This window comes from Pinus tabuliformis, chromosome 7 (genome assembly GCF_031772625.1).
Source record: "Pinus tabuliformis cultivar Carrire ecotype Pingquan chromosome 7, CPIR1, whole genome shotgun sequence".
NCBI lineage: Eukaryota > Viridiplantae > Streptophyta > Pinopsida > Pinales > Pinaceae > Pinus > Pinus tabuliformis.
The window spans coordinates 1,098,909,876-1,098,932,295 of record NC_142293.1 but is presented as its reverse complement, the minus strand read 5'-3'; the positions used below and the strand labels follow the sequence as shown (position 1 = coordinate 1,098,932,295).

The window sequence follows — 22,420 nt, the reverse complement described above, 5'->3', positions numbered from 1 at the left end:
ACTGGGATGAAGAGATCTACAAGATGAGATGGTGAAAAGTAACTTTCAGTCATTGGGGAAAGCATGGAGGCAAATTAATCATCCTCCAGGATTAAAAGTGACTTTAATTAGTCAATTAAATAAAAAAGGGGAAAAATGTCTTAAAATAAAATATAAGGGTCACTTAAATAAAATAAAAAGGGGAAGCTTCTAGAGGGGGAATAAAATACTAAAATAAAAGTGCTTCTAGAAGGTTGGAGAGGGGCTTTAAAAGGAAGGGAAGCAAGTCATTTGGGATCATCTTGGATTTGTGGTATTTTCTATTGGAGAGGTTTGGGAATGTGGTTCTCATCTTTTAGGAAGCCCCAGGACGAACACCCTTAGGTTTCTTGGTGAGTTGGATGAAACCCCAACTCACTTGTGGAGATTTCATTAAGGAATCTCACGGAGCTTCAACATTATTATTAGATTGGAGCCAGAATCACATAGATCTCCAATTTAGGCTACATCTCTAGTGATTTGAGGAGCTATTACCAACCATTGTTGTCATTGTAATAAGTTCTCATATTATTATAATAAGGTTGAGTCTAGTCGAGTTTGCGGCTATTTCTTGTATATTTTGTGTTGAAGGATTTCTAGGTTTATTTTTTGCCGGTATTTCATGTATGTAAATGTGTTATTTTTATTAAGAAATTATGGAAAAAGTTTCTGAAGCACTTTTCCTAGAAATCCTAAGTGAAAATAAAAAGGAATATTAGTGTTCTGAAGTTCTTTAAATTTTATCTGTTTGAAATATACCAATGGTATCAGAGCATGCTCTTGGCTAGTTGTGGGTCTAAAGTCAAGGAATATCGAAGTTAGATTTGTCTTTTGGAACCGAGTTTATTATTTTCTTCTGGAGGTCAAAGGATGAGTTCTTTGCATCAAAGGGAGGCCATTTCAGGGCTTCCACAACTGTTATTGGAGGTGTTTTGGACCAAGGAGCAGAACCGTTATCCAAAGGGTTAATTTTCCGAGTATAATTCATCATTGTTGCAGGGTATTTGCTGAGATAAATTGATTCTCAAAGTTTGAGTTGCACCTGATTGCAGGCAGTGATCATCAAAACTAAAGGAGGTCAAGTTTAATTGATCCACCAGAAGGCCAAATACATATCTTTTTTAAAACATATATCATTGCCATAAGAAGACCAAATTTCTTAGATGGAAACCCATTCTCCAAGGCTGAGATCACCAAATTATTGTTGGAGGCGAGGGTATTATCAAGATCGAAATTGCATTGATATTATTCTCTAGGAGGTCGAGTTCATTCAAATAGTAGAGACTGCACTACACATCATTTGGAGACCAATACCACCTGTGGAAGAGAAGTTTGATTCTCTGATCACCATGTCGGGATCAAGAACTAAAAGTCTGTATCGAGCATTGAAACCATGTGAGGCTGAGATTGTGACAATGTATATTCATTTTATGCGCTGAGCCTGAGATTACTGATTTGGGGGGGGGGGCAATTTTTCGAGTTCCTTGGCGCGATTTCGTTGAATGTGAATCAATTGATCAATGCATTGTCAGTGGCAGAGGACGTAACTAATATGTTACGTGTTGTGGTATGAAAACTTGCCTGATTTATTTGTCTATGACAGTCACTGAGGCCGAGTAGGCAAATGATTTGGGGCCAAATTTGTTGAATCGCAATGGAGAAATTACGAGGATAAATGCTAGCTCAGAGGCTAATCGAGATTTTTCAGTGGAAATGTGAATTCAATATTGTGCTCATGGAGACCATCACACGTTGTAGCAGAGATACTCTAAAGAGGATCAAATTTGGTCTCGACGCTAAGCGAATCATGGAAGCACATAACACAGTGCGTGAAATTTATGGGAACCAAACTCTCCAATTTGTTGAAGTCAAAATTCATTGCCATAAGATGAAACAATAGTTGTGGTAGTGGATTGGGGGAGTTGAGAGAACACGAGTTAGTTTGCACATGGGTTCGTATCATTCCCGTGGGAAAAGCCGAGAACGTGATCTGTAGTGGACTGTGAAACCGGATTCATCCCCCATGCCTGTCGTGTTCCGAATCCAACAAATCAAACATGATTCAGGCAAATTTGAATCCGAAAATCAGTATTCGTCATGTCCAATCGGGACACAATCGAATCCGGATCGTGTCTCGATTGGACACGACGAATGCCGATTTTTGGAGTTGAATCCAGAGGAAAGGATGGCACACAGCGTTATAAAGGCAGTTTTTGCCTTTCTATTTGAACATTCACTTGTTTTGTTTGTTGTTGTTAATTTTAGGTATGTTCCATGCTGAGAGCAAATTTACTTCAATTTTCCATATTAGCTTAATATCAATTCCAAATTAGCAATCACATTTAGCATGATAGTAAAATGCAGATAGAACATAAACATAAATTGCAGAAGACAAGCCAAGACAAGAGGACACAAGATGTGGTGCCAGCCGGGACAAACCCCAATGTGGGGAAACCCTTGATCAATTCTTCTTATGTTCTTCAATAGTTCAGCAAAGAGAGATAGTATATATACATCAGAAGTCAACATTTTGACTTATCAAAATAAGAGCAGAGATCTTCTCTAGGATGATGACACATGAGGTACCAGATTTGAACATAGGTGATTCCATCACCATGCTGTACCCATCACTGTGCTACACTCATCATACTGCATCCATCATCACTGTGCTACACCCTGCCGCACTTCATCATCACTATGTTGCACCATGTTGCATCCATCATCACTGTGCTACACCCATCATGCTGCAACCATCACTATGCTGCATCCTTGTTAGCTGACTAATCCTCAACATAATAATATTAACCCATGACAGTAGCTCTGTCCATCTGATAGGCAATCCTGAGAATAGCCTTGTTGCTGGCTAGGGCATGTGGCCTAGCCTAGCAACAAGATAGGCCTCCAGTCCTTTATCAACTAGGATCCAAGCATCATAAGAACTTGACTCTGCTGTCAGCCCTTTCAAACATCCAGTTGTTTACATAAGCTGATCTAGGGCAGATGCATTCCTTCACTATGTAACAGTGACTTATCACCATCCTGTTACCTACAACAATCCAAATTTATATGCTGTCCTTTCAGACCTCATACTTTGAATAAGTGCCATCTTATGTTGTGGATGAGTAGTCTCTTTCCTTGCTGTGTATAAGGTTTCTTTGCTGCTAAATGAGGGTTGCACTAACAGTGGCAAGGCATCATTCTTAACTGTGTCAAAGGCCCTTCCTTGACAGTGTTAAGAAGGAGCTCCTTCAGGCAGCGAATTGGTCCTCCATGACTGTGATTTAGTCTCCTACAGGATTGTGGATTAGGGCACTTCAACAGCGTATAGATCAGGTCTCCCTTGCCATTGTTTAGACCTCTTTTATGCAACGCATAGGAGCCTCCTTCAGCTGTGGGATAGAGCTGCATCTGGACCTTCTTTTTGCTGCGGAATAAGGCCAACAGTTAGGGCACAAGGGACTGCGTATTAGGGTCTTTCTTTCAGCTGTGAAGAGACCTCATTTACTGTGGCTAGATCTCCCTCTTAGGACAACGTATAGGGGCTTCTTTAAGCTGCATATAAGTCTCCTCTTTTCTGCGTGTAGATCTCCTCATAAGCCTGTGGCTAGGGCATATTATGACAACGGATTTAGGGCCTCATAGATCTGCGTCATAGGGTCTCTTCTAGACCAACGTTTATCCTCTCCTTGCTGCAATTCCAAGACTGCATTAAAGTCTTTATAACAGCGTTAAGGATTCTCCATCATGACTGTGATTAGGGCTTGTTTCATTGACTGTAAATTAGGGCAGCGTAGGATCTTCAAGAAGACCCTTTTTCTTCCACGTCTAGGGCACTTCATGGCAGCGTTAGGGCATCATTAGGTTCTTCCCTTTACTGCGGATTAGGGCATCATTAGGCCAGCATATATCCTAGGGCACTCCCTCTAGATCTCTTCTTCATCAAACCCAAAACAGAATGAAGAGAGATCACAAGAGTGTGTGTGTCAAAGTGACTTGAAGGCCACCTCTATTTATACTAAAACGTGGAGGACAAGTGGGGGTAATTTGGTTGCTGGCCGACCTTGACGAATTGTCACATAACACAAATAAATTCATATCTCCATGAATACATGTCGGAATCGGATGCTCTTTAGAACAATCTTACACCTCTCGACATGAGGAATCCAAGAAAAATATCAGCTGCCATAACTAAGAAGACCCACATGGAGTTTGGCCCTAGTTGCCAATTTTAACACTCCCTCTCAACTAGGGAGAACTCCATCTGCTAATCCATCTACCAGTGGGTACTATCTTTGCCATCAGTGCCCTGCACTGCTCTGCTAAACTATGAAGAAGAAGAAGAAGATCCTCTTTCTCTCGTTCTATTTGGGAGTTTCCATTTACCTGGATTTCGTCCGCTATCATTTCCACGTTCCTTAAGCAAGCCCGAGCTTTCTCGAGCTGATCGATAGCTCCTTTACATAGTTCTTCCGAATTCCAAATAGTCTCCAATATTTTCTATTTACGGTTATCTAATAGATTACTTAATGAAAGTAGATTATGTATTCACAAATTTCATGAATTCATAATCTCTTCCCAAACCAAACACGAATCTTTCGAATGTATCATACCATCCTCTACTGACCCGAAGTCAGTCCCAGATAAAAAACTTAAAAAGTGTTTAATAGCACTCTTACTGACCTAAAGTCGGTTCCAAATAAAGAGAGTGCCTTATACCACTCTCACTGACCTGAAGTCAGTTCCAATTGATCCCAGATCAATGTCATCCTAACATAGGGAGTATGGTAGATACACAATGCGTCCATCGATACTATTATGGTCCCTATCCTCATTTCCCTACTCATTGGCCAGATGAGAGGTACTTCCCATATATGAGAGGCTCAACCATATATGAGCTCAACAAGCTAACTAAAAAACATATATCCAAACAGGAGTTCACCATGAACATCAATGCTAGTATGAGTTTATGAAAGTTGAAACTCATAGGCATTTCCCAAATCAGGTCCAGCATCACTACCACATAACTTCTTAAAGTTAGGCTTCATCGAGGTAGTCGCGGGCTTATAGTTCACCATTCCAAATCCGGAATCCAACTCCCTCTTACTTTTGCAAATGAGAGGGTCTGCACCTATCAGAAAGAAGTCATCCTCATAAGGTACCAATATGAGAGGTCTATCATCCACAACCTTCAAGCAAAGGTTTAAATCGACTTCACTCCTAATGAATCTCAGCTTCATCAGATAGGCTAATAATCCTCTCATACCAAGCTCGGGGTGCTTGCTTCAAGCCATAGAGGGCCTTCTTCCACCTGCATACATGAGATTCCCGATCATGAATCTCAAACCCCTCGGGTTGTTCCAAACCCATGGACTTGCTACATGAGGGGAATGGTCCCCTTGTAAGATTTTCCTTCGGTACATCTCGGACATGTACCTCCATGCTCTTCTTGAATTCAGGCATCCCTGTCACCATCTGACTCACATCGGGTAGGGCCCCATAATGAGCAGACCTCCGGTGCTATAGAAGAGATGTGTCAACTGACATGGTCCCCAATGGACTTCCTGCAACTTGATTCAAATTGCCAACACTGAACTCAAAAGCATATTTTAAAATTCTTTTTCCAAACACATACCTTTCCATTGATGAATACCACCTTGAAACCTTTGACTACCATTGCCGAAATGGACACTAGGTTCTTCTTGAGATCAAGTACATAAAGGATTTCTTGTCAATGAATCGTGTTACTCTCATTCAATTAAGGGGTAACATTCCCTACACCCTTTCTAGGATAGGTGCCATTGACTCCAAGTATAATCTCCACGATTGCTTCCTTCTCTATCAAATTAGAGAGTGCTTCCCTAAATCCAGTGAAGTGCCTTGAGGCACCACTATCAATTTTCCCAACGAGTCCGATGGAGAGGGCCGACATAAGATAATACTCAGAAACAATATTTGATTCTTCATATCTGGAGTTCTTTGCTTTCCTTGAAGAGTCGGTCATTTCCTTGATAACCTGCATTCCCTTTTCCTTTGCCATTGAACCTGTCATTCCTCCGATCACTGAAGATGCCCCTGGAATGATTGTTATCATTTTCAAGTGATGTGTCCCTTCTATTCGAACACTCCTTCGCATAATGGCCAAACTCATTGCAAGCAAGGCATCTTCCTTTCCTTCCACCCTTAGATCCGGACTTCCCATTGAAGTTACCTTTAGGTAGGCCACCAGATGCTTCCGCTGCGCCACTCTGATAATCTTCTTTGCTTTGACCTCACCCTTGGTGAATTTGAAGTGGAATGAGGAACCCATTGAGCCTTTTTGTCTTTTCCAACTGTCTTTGGTGATTGCTCTTTCACTCTTGCTTGAGCTTTGTCTTCACCTCAACTCTAATACCATGTTAATTTTAGGTATGTTCCATGCTGAGAGAAAATTTACTTCAATTTTCCATATTAGCTCAATTCTAGATTAGAAATCACATTTAGCATGATAGTAAAATGCAGATAGAACATAAACATAAATCGCAAAAGACAAGCCAAGACAAGAGGACACAACCAGGGGCAAAGCCAATGTGGGGAAACCCTTGATCAATTCTTCTTATGTTCTTCAATAGTTCAACAAAAGAGATAGTACATATACATCAGAAGTCAACATTTTGACTTATCAAAATAAGAGCAGAGATCTTCCTAGGAAGACGACACATGAGGTACCAAATCTGAACATAGGTGATTCCATAACCATGTTGTACCCATCACTATGTTTCACCCATCATTGTGCTGCACTCATCATACTGCATCCAACATCACTGTGTTGCACCCATCATGCTGCACTTCATCATCACTATGCTGCACCATGTTGCATCCATCATCACTGTGTTGCACCTATCATGCTGCAACCATCACTATGTTGCATCCTTGTTAGCTGACTAATCCTCAACATAATTATATTAACCCATGATAGTAGCTTTGTCCATCTGATAGGCAATCTTGAGAATAGCCTTGTTGCTGGCTATGGCCTACGGCCTAGCCTAGCAACAAGATAGGCCTCCAATCCTTTATCAACCAACATCCAAGCATCATAAGAACTTGACTCTACTGTCAGCCCTTTCAAATATCCAGTTGTTTACATAAGCTGATCTAGTGCAAATGCATTCTTTCACCATGTAACAATGACTTATCACCATGCTGTCACCTACAACAATCCGAAATTATATGCTATCCTTTCAAACCTCCTCATACTGTGAATAAATGCCATCTTATGTTGCGGATGAGTAGTCTCTTTCCTTGTGTTGATTTGGGGTAGCATCGGATGTGCTCTAGCCACGAAAATTGGTGGAGATGCTAAAGCACATGAGATCTCCAAAACCCAGAAATGGTTTGGGCAGAATCTAACTAGTTTGGAAGATATTAAAACAATTAATATTTTTAATGGAGTCCCTAAGTCTAAACTTCGCGAAAATAAAATATTAATGTGAATTAATATAAAACTGAGTTAGAATGGTCCAAAAGTCATGGATCAAGCCAGATCTAATATTAGCCATTGATTAGGGACTTAATCTCAGCTGTTGAAGTGTAAACAAGAAAAGTATAAGAGGAGGCTTGAGGGTCACTTGGAGGACACATCGAGTTGATCAAGAATTCGATTTTCTGGGGCAGGGTTTGCTGAGGAAATCGAAGGAGTGATCAAAGTTGCAGCAGAGGGGCAATGAATGCAATAGCAGAGAGGCAGAGATAGTACCGGGAGCATCAGCGCAAAAGCCGGGAAAGGGTTGACGCAAAGCCAGCTAGAGGCCACGGAGAAGCAGCCAGAGGCCACACAGAGGCAACCAGGAGCTGCGCAGAGCCTGAGGAGGGCTAGCGTGGAGACGCAGAGGCTCCAGAGGCTGACGCAAAGGCCCGAGACGCTGACGCCGCGCCAGAGAGGCTAACGCAGACCCTAGAGGCTGACGCAAAGGCCTGAGAGGCTGACGTTGGGCCAGAGAGGCTAACGTAGACCCTAGAGGCTGACGCTGGGAGATTTCGTGGGGCAGAATGGGGTTGATATCTCTCTCCGACGAAGAGGTACTATTGTTGAGTGAGCCATTTCTAGCACCCAGATTGTATTCTGAAACTGCTTAATAATAAAACCCTCAGATAGTTGCATCAGTTTTCCTGCATTGGGCTTTTCTGGGGACATTAGTCCAAAAATAACGGTGTCACTTGTGTTCTTGTTTCTTTCATGTGATGATCTGTATCTGTTGATACTATACTTGTATTTATTTTCAGTACTTACATGGTAAATAACTTGTTAAGTAAATGAACAAGTAGGGAGAAATAAATCAGATAGTACAGGAAGATTTTCTTACGGATAGACTTAGAAATTCCAACATGGTATCAGAGCGTGGTTGCAAATCACAAGATAACTTAGGGCATCAGTCGAGAAAAGCAACAGCAGCAGAAACAACAGTCCCAAGTGACAGAAGCTATTCCTAGCGGAAAAGCAGCAAGAAAGGGGTGACGGAGTGCCTGCGTCATCAATTCAAGCCGGGAAGAGGATCAGTGCAGTGGTAGAGAGGAGTAGACCTGACCTACGCAATGCCCGATCATCTTTCGCAGTCAAGAAAGATTGACGCCCGTGGCCAGGAGATGCAGATTTTGCTGGTGTCGGGATTGCGCAGAGCCTAGAGGCTCTAACATTCAGTTTGTTGGGGCATAGGAGGTTGTGGCCAAGTTGCAGAGTGAAGCTGGTGGGGTACTATGGTCAGAACAGTACCTAACAGGGCAAGACCAAGGAGGAGGGAGTTGTTGCCGAGGATTTCTGACCAAGAAATCTGGATTAGTGGTGTAGCTGCACTAACGATCGGAGTGGAGGCATCTCGACATTGGCAGAGGGGTTTCCAGGAGGGAAATCGAGGCTCAAAGGGAGTCACACCAAGAACTTCTAGGAGGGAAGTAGAGAGACTCGGAAGAGTCAAAAGAGGAGCAGCGAAATGGCAGTGAATGGGGTAAGAGATCAAGACAGACTAGACGGAGCCTCAAACTTTGTAGTCTGGAAGACTAACATCTTGTCCATTCTAGACAGGAATCATCTTAAGCACTTTGCCTTGAACATGATAGCAATCCCAGTTGACCCAGCTGAGAATGAAAAGTACACGGAGGCAATGGCGAGGGCCAAGAGCATCATCCTTGATAGGATCAAGGACCATGTAGTACCACATATTGCCGAAAGGACAAGACAAATGCGATGTGGGAGGCCCTCATAAATTGTATCTGCATATTTCCATGCAGATGAAGATGCTACTAGAAAATCAGTTGTGGTCATACTAGATGACGAAGTGAGAACAGATAGACACCTTCCTCGGTCGATTGAAGGAGATTCGGGATCAGTTGACTTCCATAGGGGCCATGCCAGATGGGGAGATGTTGGTGAGGACCGCATTGAACGCAATCTCAGAGGATTGGGAGTTATTTGTCCAGAGCATACTGGGCAAGTCGACCCTTCTAGATTGGGAGGAACTGTGGGCGGCTCTTTGTCAAAAAGAGATCAGAAGGCTAACCAAGGCGAGAAGCAGCAGCAAGGGGGTCAGAATCAAGGAGGAGGAAGAGGAGGATGCTGCCCTAGCATCTGAGGGAAAGCAGGAGAAACGGAAGAAGAAGGACCTCTCCAAGGTCAAATGCTTCCACTAGTGGGGAACTGGTCACTATGCAAGCCAGTGTCCGAGGAAGAAGAGAAAGGGAGAGTCTTCTGAGACCAAGGCTGCATGAGCAAGGGCAGAGAAGGAAGTGGAGATAGATGATGACTATGCCATGAGTGCTCATGCCCCACTTGAGAGGAAGAGGGGAGACATCGAGCTATAGTCAAACAGACTATAGGCAATGAGAGGCAGGACCCTCGAGGTACCCAACCTCTTGGATTATACCTTGCTACGGGAGCCCCGAAGAGGAGTAGCAGGACTGGCGGATGTTGGTAGAGACAAATGCGGATGGAGTGACAGAGGGAGCTACAGTGCAGGAGTCTCAGAACAACGTGAAGCAGTGGTGTAAGATGCACAGAGTTGTTGCAGCAGCGTAGAGAGGGCGCACTTGTCAGTGATAGAGGGAGCTTCAGCATCGAGAGTGTTTCTAGCCTGACGGAGATGTCAGAGTTGGGAGATCAGTTACTTACTTCTCAGTAACTGAGTTGCAGTGCAACAGTTAGCAGTTGCAATGCAAAAGTTAGCAGTGGCAATGCTATGGGCAACACAATGCAGCGTGATGAGAGGGGTTGCAGTGCAGATGCAGCAGTGGCAGTGGCAGGGCCATGGGCAGCAGCACGGATGCAGAGGGAGTTGTCATACAGATGCAGTAGTGGCAGTGGCAGGACCATGGGTAGCCATACATGATGTAGCAGTGCAGAGGATGTTGGGCAGTAGGCCTAGCATCAGCACAAGGACCAATGCCAGATGATCAAGGTGATGCTTAGTGAGGAGTATTACTAGAGCACAGTCCTTGCTACTAAGGAGTGTTGATTTGGGGTAGCATCGGATGTGCTCTAGCCACGAAAATTGGTGGAGAGGCTAAAGCACATGTGATCTCCAAAACCCAGAAATGGTTTGGGCAGAATATAACCAGTTTGGAAGATATTAAAATAATTAATATTTTTAATGGAGTCCCTAGTCTAAACTTAGGGAAAATAAAATATTAATGTGAATTAATATAAAACTGAGTTAGAATGGTCCAAAAAGTCATGGATCAAGCCAGATCTAATCTTAGTCGTTGATTAGGGGCTTAATCTCGGCCGTTGAATTGTCAACGAGAAAAGTATAAGAGGAGGATTGAGGGTCACTTGGAGGACACACCGAGTTGATCAAGAATTCGATTTTTTGGGGCAGAGCTTGCTGAGGAAATCGAAGGAGTGATCAAAGTTGCAGCTGAGGTGCAGTGAATGCAGTAGCAGAGAGGCAGAGATAGTACCGGGAGCATCAGCGCAGAAGCCGAGAGAGGGTTGACGCAGAGCCAACTAGAGGCCACGTAGAAGTAGCCAGAGGCCATGCAGACGCAGCTAGGAGTTGTGCAGAGCCTGAGGAGGGCTAGCGTGGAGACGTAGAGGCTGATGCAGAGCCCCGAGAGGCTGACGTTGGGCCAGAGAGGGTTGATGCAGACCCTAGAGGCTAACGCTGGGAGATTTCGTGCAGCAGATTGGGGTTGATATCTGTCTCTGACTGAGAGGTACTACTGCCGAGGGCATTCTCTGTTGGGTGAGCCATTTCTAGCACCCAGATTGTATTCTGAAACTACTTAATAATAAAACCCTAAGATAGCTGCATCAGTTTTCCCGCATTGGGTTTTTCCGAGAACATTAATCCAAAAATAGCAGTGTCACTTGTGTTCTTGTTTCTTTCAGTTGATGATCTGTATCTATTGATAATGTACTTGTATTTATTTTCAGTATTTACATCGTAAATAACTTGTTAAGTAAATGAACAAGTAGAGAGAAATAAATCAGATAGTACAGGAAGAATTTCTGACGAATAGACTTAGAAATTCCAACACCTTGTTGTGTATAAGGTTTCTTTGCTGCTAAATGAGGGTTGCACTAACAGTGGCAGGGCATCATTCTTAATTGTGTCAAAGGCCCTTCCTTGACAACGTTAAGGAGCTTCTTTAGGCAGTGAATTGGTCCTCCATGACTATGATTTAGTCTCCTACAAGATTGCGGATTAGGGCACTTCAACAACATATAGATCAGGTCTCCCTTGCCATCATTTAGACCTCTTTTATGCAACACATAGGAGACACCTTTAGCTGTGGGATAGAGCTGCATCTAGAACTTATTTTTGCTGCGGAATAAGGCAGCACTTAGGGAACAAGGGAATGCATATTGGGATCTTTCTTTTAGCTATGAAGACACCTCATTTATTGTGGCTAGATCTCCCTCTTAGGACAGCGTATAGGGGCTTCTTTAAGCTGCATATAAATCTCCTCTTTTCTGTGCGTAGATCTCCTCATAAGCTTGCGGCTAGGGCATATTATGACAACGGATTTAGGGCCTCATAGATCTGCATCATAAGGTCTCTTCTAGACTAGCGTTTAGCCTCTCCTTGCTGTGATTCCAAGACTGCATTAAAGTCTTTATCACAGCATTAAGGATTCTCCATCATGACTTTGATTAGGGCTTGTTTCATTGACTGTAAATTAGGGCAGCGTAGGATCTTCAAGAAGACCCTTTTCCTTCCACGTCTAGGACACTTCATGGCAGCGTTAGGGCATCATTAGGTTCTTCCCTTTATTGCGGATTAGGGCATCATCAGGCCAACGTATATCCTAGGGCACTCCCTCTAGATCTCTTCTTCATCAAACCCAAAACAGAATTAAGGGAGATCACAAGAGTGTGTATGTCAAAGTGACTTGAAGGCCACCTCTATTTATACTAAAACATGGAGAACAAGTGGGTAATTTGGTCGCTGGCCGACTTTGACGAATTGTCACATAACACAAATAAATTCATATCTCCATGAATACATGTCAGAATCGGATGATCTTTAAATCAATCCTACACCTCTCGACGAGAGGAATCCAAGAAAAATATCAGTTGCCATAAATAAACAGACCCACATGGATTTTGGCCCTAGTTGCAATTTTAACAGTTGTGTGTTTGTTGTGGGTGTTTGGGAGCAGGGAGAAAAGGGTGTGGGAGCATTTTCAAGGAGATTCAAGCAACAGGTAAGTGCATTTTCTCTCTTTTTTTTTGCATTTTTATTACAATAGGTTGCAAGTGCATTTCTTTTACAAATCTGTGCATTTTTTGTTTACTTTTTTACAGCATTCATGACTCAATCAAGGCCAGCAGGGAAGGGGAAAAGGAAGCGAAAGAATGTCCCCATTGGAGATGCCCCTCCTCTCCCAATTTCATCAGGGTTTGCAAGTGTTGCCTCTATTGCAAGTGGGGCTGCAACAACAACTTCGAATGTTGAGGGAAGACTTCCTCCTCAAGGTAACAAATATCCCTTCTGGAAATTGTGAAAATTCATACACCCAGAATCCTTACTGCAACAACAAATGATATTTCTCCTACTTGTTATATTTACATGAACAAGTGATTTGTTGTTTCCTACGACAAACATCGAAATACATACACTGCAGCCTACACCATTTAAATTTATATGATGAAACAGGAAACTGAGCAAGAAGGAAAATACAACACAAATGACAATTATTTTTGGACAAACGTCCCCGGAAAAACCCAATGCGGGAAAACCGGTGCAGCAGATCTGAGGGTTTATTATTATGCAGAAGTATTTTTGAATAATACCCAGCATCGGATGTGCTCTAGCCACGAAATTTGATGGAGAGGCTAATGCACATGAGATCTCCAATACCCAGAAAGGGTTTGGGCAAATTCTAAACAGTTTGGGAGATATTAAAATAATTAATATTTTTAATGGATTCCCTCTGTCTAAACTTATGGAAATTAAAATATTAATGTGAATTAATATAAAACTGTGTTAGAATGGTCCAAAAGTCATGGATCAAGCCAGATCTAATTTTAGCCATTGATTAGGGACTTAATCTCAGCCATTGATCTGTCAACGAGAAAAGTATAAGAAGAGGCTTGAGAGTCACTTGGAGAACACACAAAGAGATCAAGATTTCGAGTTTCTGGGGTAGGGTTTGCTGAGAAAGTTGAGAGAGTGATCAAAGTTGCAGTTGAGGAGCAGTGAATACAGAAGCAGAGAGGTAGAGATAGCACCGGGAACTGCCGAAACAGCCGGGAAAGCTGACGCAGAGGGCAGAAGCTGGAACTGTCAGGAATAGCCGGAACTGCCGGAATAGTCGAAACTGCTAGGAATTTTTGGAACAGCCGGGAACTGTCGGGAACGCTGATGCAGAGGGCAAAAGCCGGAACTATAGGGAACAGCCGAAACTGCCGAGAACAGCCAGAACAGCCAAGAAAGCTGATGCTGAGGATAAAAGCCAGAATTGTTGGGAACAACCGGAACTATCAAGAACAACCGAAACAGCCAAGAAAGCTGATGCAGAGGGCGGAAACCAGAACTGCCAAGAACAGCCGGAACTGTCAGGAACCGCCCAAACAGCTGGGAAAGTTGACGCAAACGGCAGAAGCCGGAATTGCCGGGAACAACCAAAACTGCCAGGAACTTCCAGAACTGTCAGGAAAGTTGACGTAGAGGGAAGAAGCTGGAACTGCCGGGAACAGCCAGGAACGCTGCTGCAAAGGGCAGAAGTTGGAACTACCGGGAATAGCCGAAACTGTCGGGAACTGTCGGGAACTGCCGGGAAAGCTGATGCAGAGGGCAGAAGCCAGAACTGTCGGGAACAGTCGGAACTGTCAGGAACTGCCAGAATTGCCATGAAAGTTGACGCAGAGGGCAGAAGCCAAAATTGTCGAGAACTAACGGGAAAGCTGACACAGAGGGAAGAAGAGGCTGGCGCAATCCATAGAGGCTGACGCTGGGGTTTTTTGTGGGGCAGAATGGAGCTGAGGAGTTGCTGGAGTGTTTAACCGGGGTTTCAACCGGAGCATATGTCTCCGAAGGAGAGGTACTACTACTGAGATTTTTCTCTATTGGGTGAGCCGGATTTGGCACCCAAATTGTATTCTGAAACTGCTTAATAAATCAAACCCTCAGATAGTTGCACCAGTTTTCCCGTATTGGGTTTTTCTGGGGACATTAGTCCAAAAACAACGGTGTCACTTGTGTGCTTGTTTATGTTTCCTTCATTTGATGATTTGTAATGTGTCGAGCATGTACTTGTATTTATTTCCAGTATTTACATGGTAAATAACTTGTTAATTAACAGAACAAGTAGGTAGGAATAAATCAGTAAAGTACATGACGGGTTTCTAACGTGTTAGACTTAGAAATTCCAACAGTCCTCACCATGAATTCTTGATCCGGTGTGGCCCCTATGGAAGTAAGTTGGTCCCAAATCTCTTGCAACCTGCTGAGGTATAGATCTATCTTCCCCCCATTCTTCATCTGATACGACCACAGCTGATTCTCCAACAGCATCTTCCTCTGCACGGAAGTGCCCTGATATAATGTCGTCATGGTATCCCACACCTCGTTTGTCATGTTCTTCTCGGCAATATGCGGTATTACATGATCCTTGACCCTATCAAGGATTATGCACTTTGCCTTCGCCATTGCATCCTCAAACCTTTCATTATCAGCTGGTTTGACTGGGATAGCCACGGTTCTCAAGGCGAAGCCCTTGATGCAATATCTATCCAAAATAGACAGGATCATTGCCTTCCAGATGACAAAGTTGGAGGCCATGTCCAACCTGTCCTGATCCCTCAGTCTGTTCATTTCCATCTCCGCTCCTTTTGTGGAATCCCTTTGAGTCTCGACTTCCCTCCTGGAAGTTCTCTCCTAGACTCCCTCTGAGTCTCGATTTCCCTGTCGGAAATCTTCCCGCCAACTGTCGATCCGATCCTCTTTACAACTACAACTCGGATCTGGATTTCTTGGCTAGAAATCTGTCAAGGCAGCGACTCCTTCTACCTTGGTTGTCCCGTTAGGTACTGTTCTGCTTTGACAACAATAGCACCCCACCAGCTTCCTAATCCACGATCTGCCCACAGCTCCCTATGCCCCAGCAACTAAAGGACCTGAGCCTTCCAGCTCTGTGCAATTCGGCAAAGGTTGAATCACTCCTCTGGCCAACTGCGTCAAGCCTACCTGACTGAGTAGGATGACATGGCTCTTCGTGAGCCTCTTCTGCCTCTCTTTGCCTCTGCGCTGGCCCTCTCTCTGGCTCAAAATGATGACGCAGGCCCTCTACGTCACTCCCTCTCTGCTGCTTTCTGCTTAGGAGCAACTCTGTCTCTCAGGACATCAACTGAAATAATATACAAAAACATAAGGGACACCGTTATTTTTGGAATCGTCCCCGGAAAAACCCGATGCGAGAAAACTAGTGCAGCAGTTCTGAGTGTTTTATGATTAAGCAGCGTTCTTGAGTACAACTAGGGTGCCAAACTAGCTCACCCAACATAGATTTCTACACGGCAGTAATACCTCTTCTCGGAGGCAGATATTCAGCTTCTCAGCACTAGTCTGCCCCACGAAAATCCTTTCAGCGCTTCTCCAAGGCTCTGCATCAGCCCTGCGTAGCTCTAGAACCCTCTGTGTCAGCCTACTGCCTCTCTGCGTCAACTCTCTGGCCTTCTGTGTCACCCACACAGGCCCCTCAGCCTCTACGCAGTGTCTAGCTACCTCTGCATGGCTCCTGCTACCTTTGCGTAGCCTCCTCAATCACTGCGCTGGCCCTCTAGCACTATCTTTGCCTCTCTGCCCCTCGCTGCAACTCAGATCGCTTGTTCGAATTTTCTCAGCAAACCCCGCTTCAGAAAATCGAACTGACTGATCAATCTTGGTGTCTCCAACTGACCCTCAAGCCTCCTCTTATACCTTTTCCTGTTGAGACTTCAACGGCCGAGATTAAGTCCCTAATTAATGGCTAAGATTAGATTTGGATTGATCCATGTCATTTAGAACATTCTCACCCAGTTTTATATTAATACCTATTAATATTTTAATTTTCTTAAGTTTAGACTTAGGAACTTCATTAAAAATATTAATTATTTTAATATCTCTCTAACCGGGTGGAATTTCCCCAAACCATTTTTGGGTCTTGGATATCTCATGTGCTTTAGCCTCTCCACCAATTTTCATGGCTAGAGCACAGCCGATGCTACCACAAATCAACAAAAGGCTTCCTGCACATCTGTCTGCTCCATTCCAATGGCTGGCCCCAAGGGTGTCTGCTCATCCTCCATCATGCGTTCAACATGAGCCGCTAGCTCACTCTCCAAAAATGGCCCATCACACATCCTGTGCTCCACTGTGGGTTGCACGTGCTGAATGAGTACAAGTTGCTGCTCATCAAAACATTGATCTTTTAATTTGTTTGGTGAAGAATCTCTGTAAGGAATCCTCCTATAGCCTTTCAATACGAGTTGAGCATAAAGAGTGGAGACTCGTGCCAAGGTGATAGTAGGTACTTGTCCTATGTGGTAACACCTTCGCCTCTCATGAAGACCTTGATGAGACAACTATTTTGGGTGGTAACGTGACTTTGAAGGGATTCAACCCCAATTAGCTATAAGTAGTTTCATTCAACCCCAATTCACTATAAGTACTTTCCATCTTGCTGGAAACTTTAATTTACTTGCAGATATGAAATTTTGGGCCATTTTTATCATCATTAATTTGCTGCCCAAGTTTCCTCACCACAGATCTATCATTTTGGTGCGCTTTTGAACTTTTGGGTGGTCTCAAAAGGCCTATTAGCTTGCTGCTTTGTCTGCATTTTTTTAACAGTTTTGCAGGTCTAGAATTACAAAATGGTCTAAAAGTACAAAACAACAAGGTATTGGTCTACCTACAGCCACTTAGCAAAGTGGTAATTTAAGTCAATCATCTCATATTTGGTAAGGGTGTCTTTTACTCAATCATTGTTGATAATTAGAATAATATGTTTAAAGGTTTGAGTCAAATTTTGCTTGTTGGTTTGCATTTTTCTACAGTGAATTTTGATTTTCAAATCAATAGATTTAGACAATTAACTGCTACCTTCACCTTAGATATCAATACTACACATTAGACTATTCATCTAGGGTTAGGTTTCTTGTATCTGTCAAGGAAGCCTCCCATAGCCTTTTGTAGGAGTTGGGCTTGAAGAGTGGGAACTTGTGTTGAGGTCACAGTGGACATTTGTCCTCTGTGGTACCATCTTAGTACCTTAAAAAAACTTTGTCGAGATCACTAAATTAGTCGATAACATTGACATTGGGTTGCCCTTCTTTAGTGCTCCTAGGGTCACACTTGAGCTTGAGGAATTTCATCTTAAGAAGGGTTTGTGTTGCCTTATGGTGATTAGAATCATGGGATCACAAGTTCAAAACACGTGCAGTTTATCATCCTCCTTCAATATGATCTACAGAGAAGACCCCAGTTATTCCATCCAATGGTAGAAAATAGTAAGTCATTTCAGATATGAAAGGGATATAAGGCCATTGAAGCTCAGAAAATGTTACAAGATGCAAAAACATTTAATTATTGAAAATGAAAGTACTAGGTAACATATTAGTGGTAAGAAAATCCCTCATATGCAATGAATTGTGACATATATTTGAAATTCCACCCTGAAGGAAAGATATAAGCATTTTCTATCAGGAGATATGAAGCTGCAAACCTGCTTCTAAAATCTTATAATAATTGATGCAGCACAACTTATGCCTACACAACTTGCCCATCCACAATGGTTGTGACAGCAGGCCTCTGCTCTCCTACATTCATATCACAAGGAGATGACACGAGCTTCTGCAAGAAGAAATCATTGACAGTGCAACATCTAATAAGAAAAGACAATGTAAATACACCTCATTACAGACATATGAACTTTAAAGATGTGTTATTTCAAAATACTAGAACAGAGTAAAGAATATTTGCACCAAGTTTCATAACATCCCAGAAAGACATGAGCTTGCTAATATGCAATATATCATGCTCTATGAAAGTACCTTTAACCATATTAGCTATAAACCATAAAAAGGAATGAATATAATCCATTAGTTAAACAGGTGATGGTTTTGAAACTCACATTCTCCTCAAAATCAGGGCTAGAAAGATTTATTGAGAGATTTCTCATTAGCAGCATAATCTGCAGCAACATAACACAAACAAAAGATAAATACCAAAGCATTAACCTTTATCATTAAGGAAAACTCTAAAATGTGACTATGGAAGATTTTGTTTCAATCACCTCAAACCTGCACCACAATATTCAATGCAAAAAGATAGTTTTGAAGGCGGCATTATATTTGGAAACCATGGTGGACCGTGATCAGCAATTGGTTAAGGACGAAAAGAAAAAATTTAATCACTCGCACTTTGGAAAACAAAAAGCACTTAAAAGGCACAATTGAAATTTGGTCAAAGCTTGGCGAGGATAATATTCAAAAGATTCCAAGGTTTTTTTCAAAACATTTTGCGCTGAAAGATGATATTGGATTACAGTAACATTGGCTACTTACTCGTACACTAAAGGCAGCTAACGTTATGTGTCAAATCCCATTTCAGCAAATATTTTGTGTCATGTGATCTGTAATGCCCCATCATAATAATAATAATAATAAATAATAAAGAAATATAAGAATAGCAAATAAAGAATACAAGATAAAAATAGTAAAAATAATAATAATAATAAACTCAAGAGAGATTGGGATCAACATCACTCTTGACGAATCCCAACTACTACAAGTAACTATCAGTCCAACCATACCATGCTTTGGGTGCCTTCTTGAGTCCATACAGGGCTTTCGTTAATTTTCATACATAATTTCTCTTCTCATGAGTTTCGAAGCCTTCAGGCTATTATATATAGTATATACACCTCTTCTTCTATCACCCTGTTCATTAATGTTGTCTTGACATCCGTCTGGTGAATCTCCCATCCCAGTTGAGCTTCTAGGGATATAACAGATCTGATAGAGGTATATTGAGCTATTGGGGCGAAGGTCTCTTCATAGTTTGTTCCTTCTTTCTGTGTGTACCCCTTTGCCACGAACCTAGCCTTGTACTTCTCTATACCACCATCTGCAACATACTTGATCTTGTAGATCCATCTTGATCCTACAACAGATCTATCCTCTAGTATAGGCACCACTTCCCAAACATCATTTTTCATGATAGAATTATACTCTTCTACCATGGCATCCACCCAAACTTGGTGTTGAACGGCTTCCTGAAAGCTAGAGGGTTCTTCAACCTGTGCAACCAAGGCCTGGTATCTATCAGGTTGTCTATGCTGCCTCTTCTCGCTTCTAGGAGCTCCAACAAACTCCTCTACGTCCCTCAGCGTCTGTCGTACTTCCCTGCTAATTCTACCAAAGGTGGTGGGAGGCTCAATCAACTCCTCCTCCTGATCATGTCGTTCCATCTGCTGAGAACTATCTGGATTTCCTTCTTTTGAGGAAATACTGTTACTGGTCACTGTACTCGATCCAGGAGTTTGTCCTCTTGTCTGTCCTCCTTGCAGCCCCGGGTGCTACTGGACTAATGGAACACCTTCAAACTGACCTTCCGCTGACATCTCTCGAGACTTCCTAAAAGCTTTATCCTCCATGAACTTTGCAACCTATCTCACTACTATCTTCCTACTGTTAGGAATGTAGATTTTGTATGCCTTTGAAGCCTCGCTATATCCTACAAGGTACCCCTTCTCTGCAGTCTAATCCAGCTTACTGCGCTTTTCATCTAGAATGTGATAATATGCCACGCTTCCAAATATCTTGAGATAACTTACTTCCAGCTTCTTCCCTGTAAAGACACCTTCAGGTGTTCTCTTCCCCAACGCTCTGTGAGGAATTCTATTCTAGATATAGACTGTTGTGTTGCAAGCCTCTGCCCACAAGAATCTAGGCAAGTCTAGATCATAAAAAATAGCTTCTGCTACCCCAACAATAGTTTTATTTTTTCTCTTTGCTACTCCATTCTACTCCAAATTATATGGAGTTGTCCATTCTCTTTTGATGCTCTCCTTTGCGTAGAAATTTGTGAAGTCTTTGTCCTTATATTCTCCACCATTATCTAAACGCAATACCTTTATTTTTCTCCCTGTCATATTTTCAACAAGAGCCTTAAACTCTCGGAATCAATCAAAGACCTCATTCTTGGTCTTTAAGAAATAGATCCAGTTTTTCTTGGAGTGATCATCAATAAAGGTGACGAAGTATTCGCCACCACTAAGAGCTCTTGTGGACCTAGAACCACATATATCTGAGTGTATCAATCTCAATACACATTCTGTTCCATTGTTACTTCTGGAAAAAGCTGCTTTAGCGTACTTCCCTGGTACACATCCTCTGCATAAGACATCATGCTTGCTACTAAGGGTTGGTGCTCCTGTAACAGTCTCTCTGAGCATCCTCAGTGCTCCATGGTGTAAGTGTCCCATTCGCCTATGCCATAATTCATTTCATTCCTTTTCACCATCATAGTTGTTGCCTATCAATGCCATTGGAGACTCAAGCTGCAACCTATACAATTTGTTCCTTCGAGCTCCAATTTGTCTCTTCTTCTTCCAACTTGGATGCTTGGCATATACTTTCTTTCCAATGAAGTATACATCGTATCCCTTTTCCTTTAACTGGGACACTAAAATCAAATTCATTCCTAATCCCGACACATGCAGAACATTGGTGGCTCAGATGCTGGTCCCTACTTCCATTTGACATGCTATGGTGCCCCTCCCTACTGGAGTACACTTTGTCCGATTTCCCATAGTAATATGGAAATCCATTTGTTCTTCTTGATAACTCGAGAAATATTCTCGTACTCCAGTCATATGCGCTGAAGCCCCGCTATCAATGTACCAAACATCTACTGATGCTGAACTTGCTAGGCATGAGAATTCTTCTTCTAGTTTAGAAGCCAATTCTGAGACAATTTGAGTGTCCATCTTTGTGTTATTTTCTAATGCTATCCTGCCCCAACGACTGCTACAAAAAAATTGCATCCTCTCCTGAATACTGCTCTATGGTGAAGTTTCTGCGCTTCTACTTTTGTCACTAGCAAACATTTAATCTGATTTTTCCCTCCTAGGGTGGACTGCGCAATTTTCTGGGATTTCGATTTTCTTCCTTTGCAGTAATTTTGAACTCCCTCCTCTTCAACGTTGGCTCTTCCGGTCTACGCTCTTGCTTAACCTTGCTCTGATACCATGTGAAAATTTCAAAATAGAAATCCTACTGCAGTGATAATATTATTTCTTCTACTTATTAACTCAGAAATAAGTTATTCATAGTGTTCTTACGGTGAATATCGAAATAAATTCTACTGCAGTCTTCACAAATAAAATACTATTGAAAGCGAATGCAAAGAAAAATAACAACACAAGAATAACCACCAAGATAGTTATTTCTGGACAATCATCCCCTGAAAAACCCAATGTGGGAAAATCGGTGTAGCAGATGAGGGTTTCTTTATTATTCTTCAGCAAAAATCTCATGTACAAGATACAACCAGTAGAATAGACCTACTGCAGTGATTAATATTATTTCTTCTAATCATTAACTCAGAAATAAGTTATTCATAGTGTTCTTACGGTGAATATCGAAATAAATTCTACTACAGTTTTCACAAATTAAATACTATTGAAAGCGAATGCAAAGAAAAATAACAACACAAGAATAACCACAAAGACAGTTATTTCTGGACAATCGTCCCCAGAAAAACCCAATGTGGGAAAAATCGGTGCAGCAGATGAGGGTTTCTTTATTATTCTTCAGCAAAAATCTCATGTACAAGATACAACCAGTAGAATAGAAGGTGATTCTTTGTGAGAAAATTTAGAGACGCTTCCTAACAAGTTTTTGATCCAATAGAAGTGCTCCTCTTCCCTCTACATCAATTTTCCC

General features: G+C 42.3%; 1 protein-coding gene across 4 annotated transcripts in view; it reads right to left on the bottom strand.

Annotated features, from left to right (window-relative positions):
• The window catches only part of LOC149251386 (protein REVEILLE 8-like), a 302,326-nt gene that overhangs the window by 28,844 nt on the left and 251,062 nt on the right, over positions 1 to 22,420 (bottom strand). For all 4 annotated transcript variants that reach the window (XM_089459399.1, XM_089459397.1, XM_089459400.1 and 1 more), the window contains exons 7-8: positions 18,604 to 18,663; positions 18,196 to 18,323 (exon numbers count right to left, since the gene is read on the bottom strand). In XM_089459399.1, coding sequence (XP_089315525.1) covers positions 18,240 to 18,323; positions 18,604 to 18,663 — 144 coding nt within the window. In that variant the 3' untranslated portion in view covers positions 18,196 to 18,239. The remainder of the gene's footprint in view (positions 1 to 18,195; positions 18,324 to 18,603; positions 18,664 to 22,420) is intronic.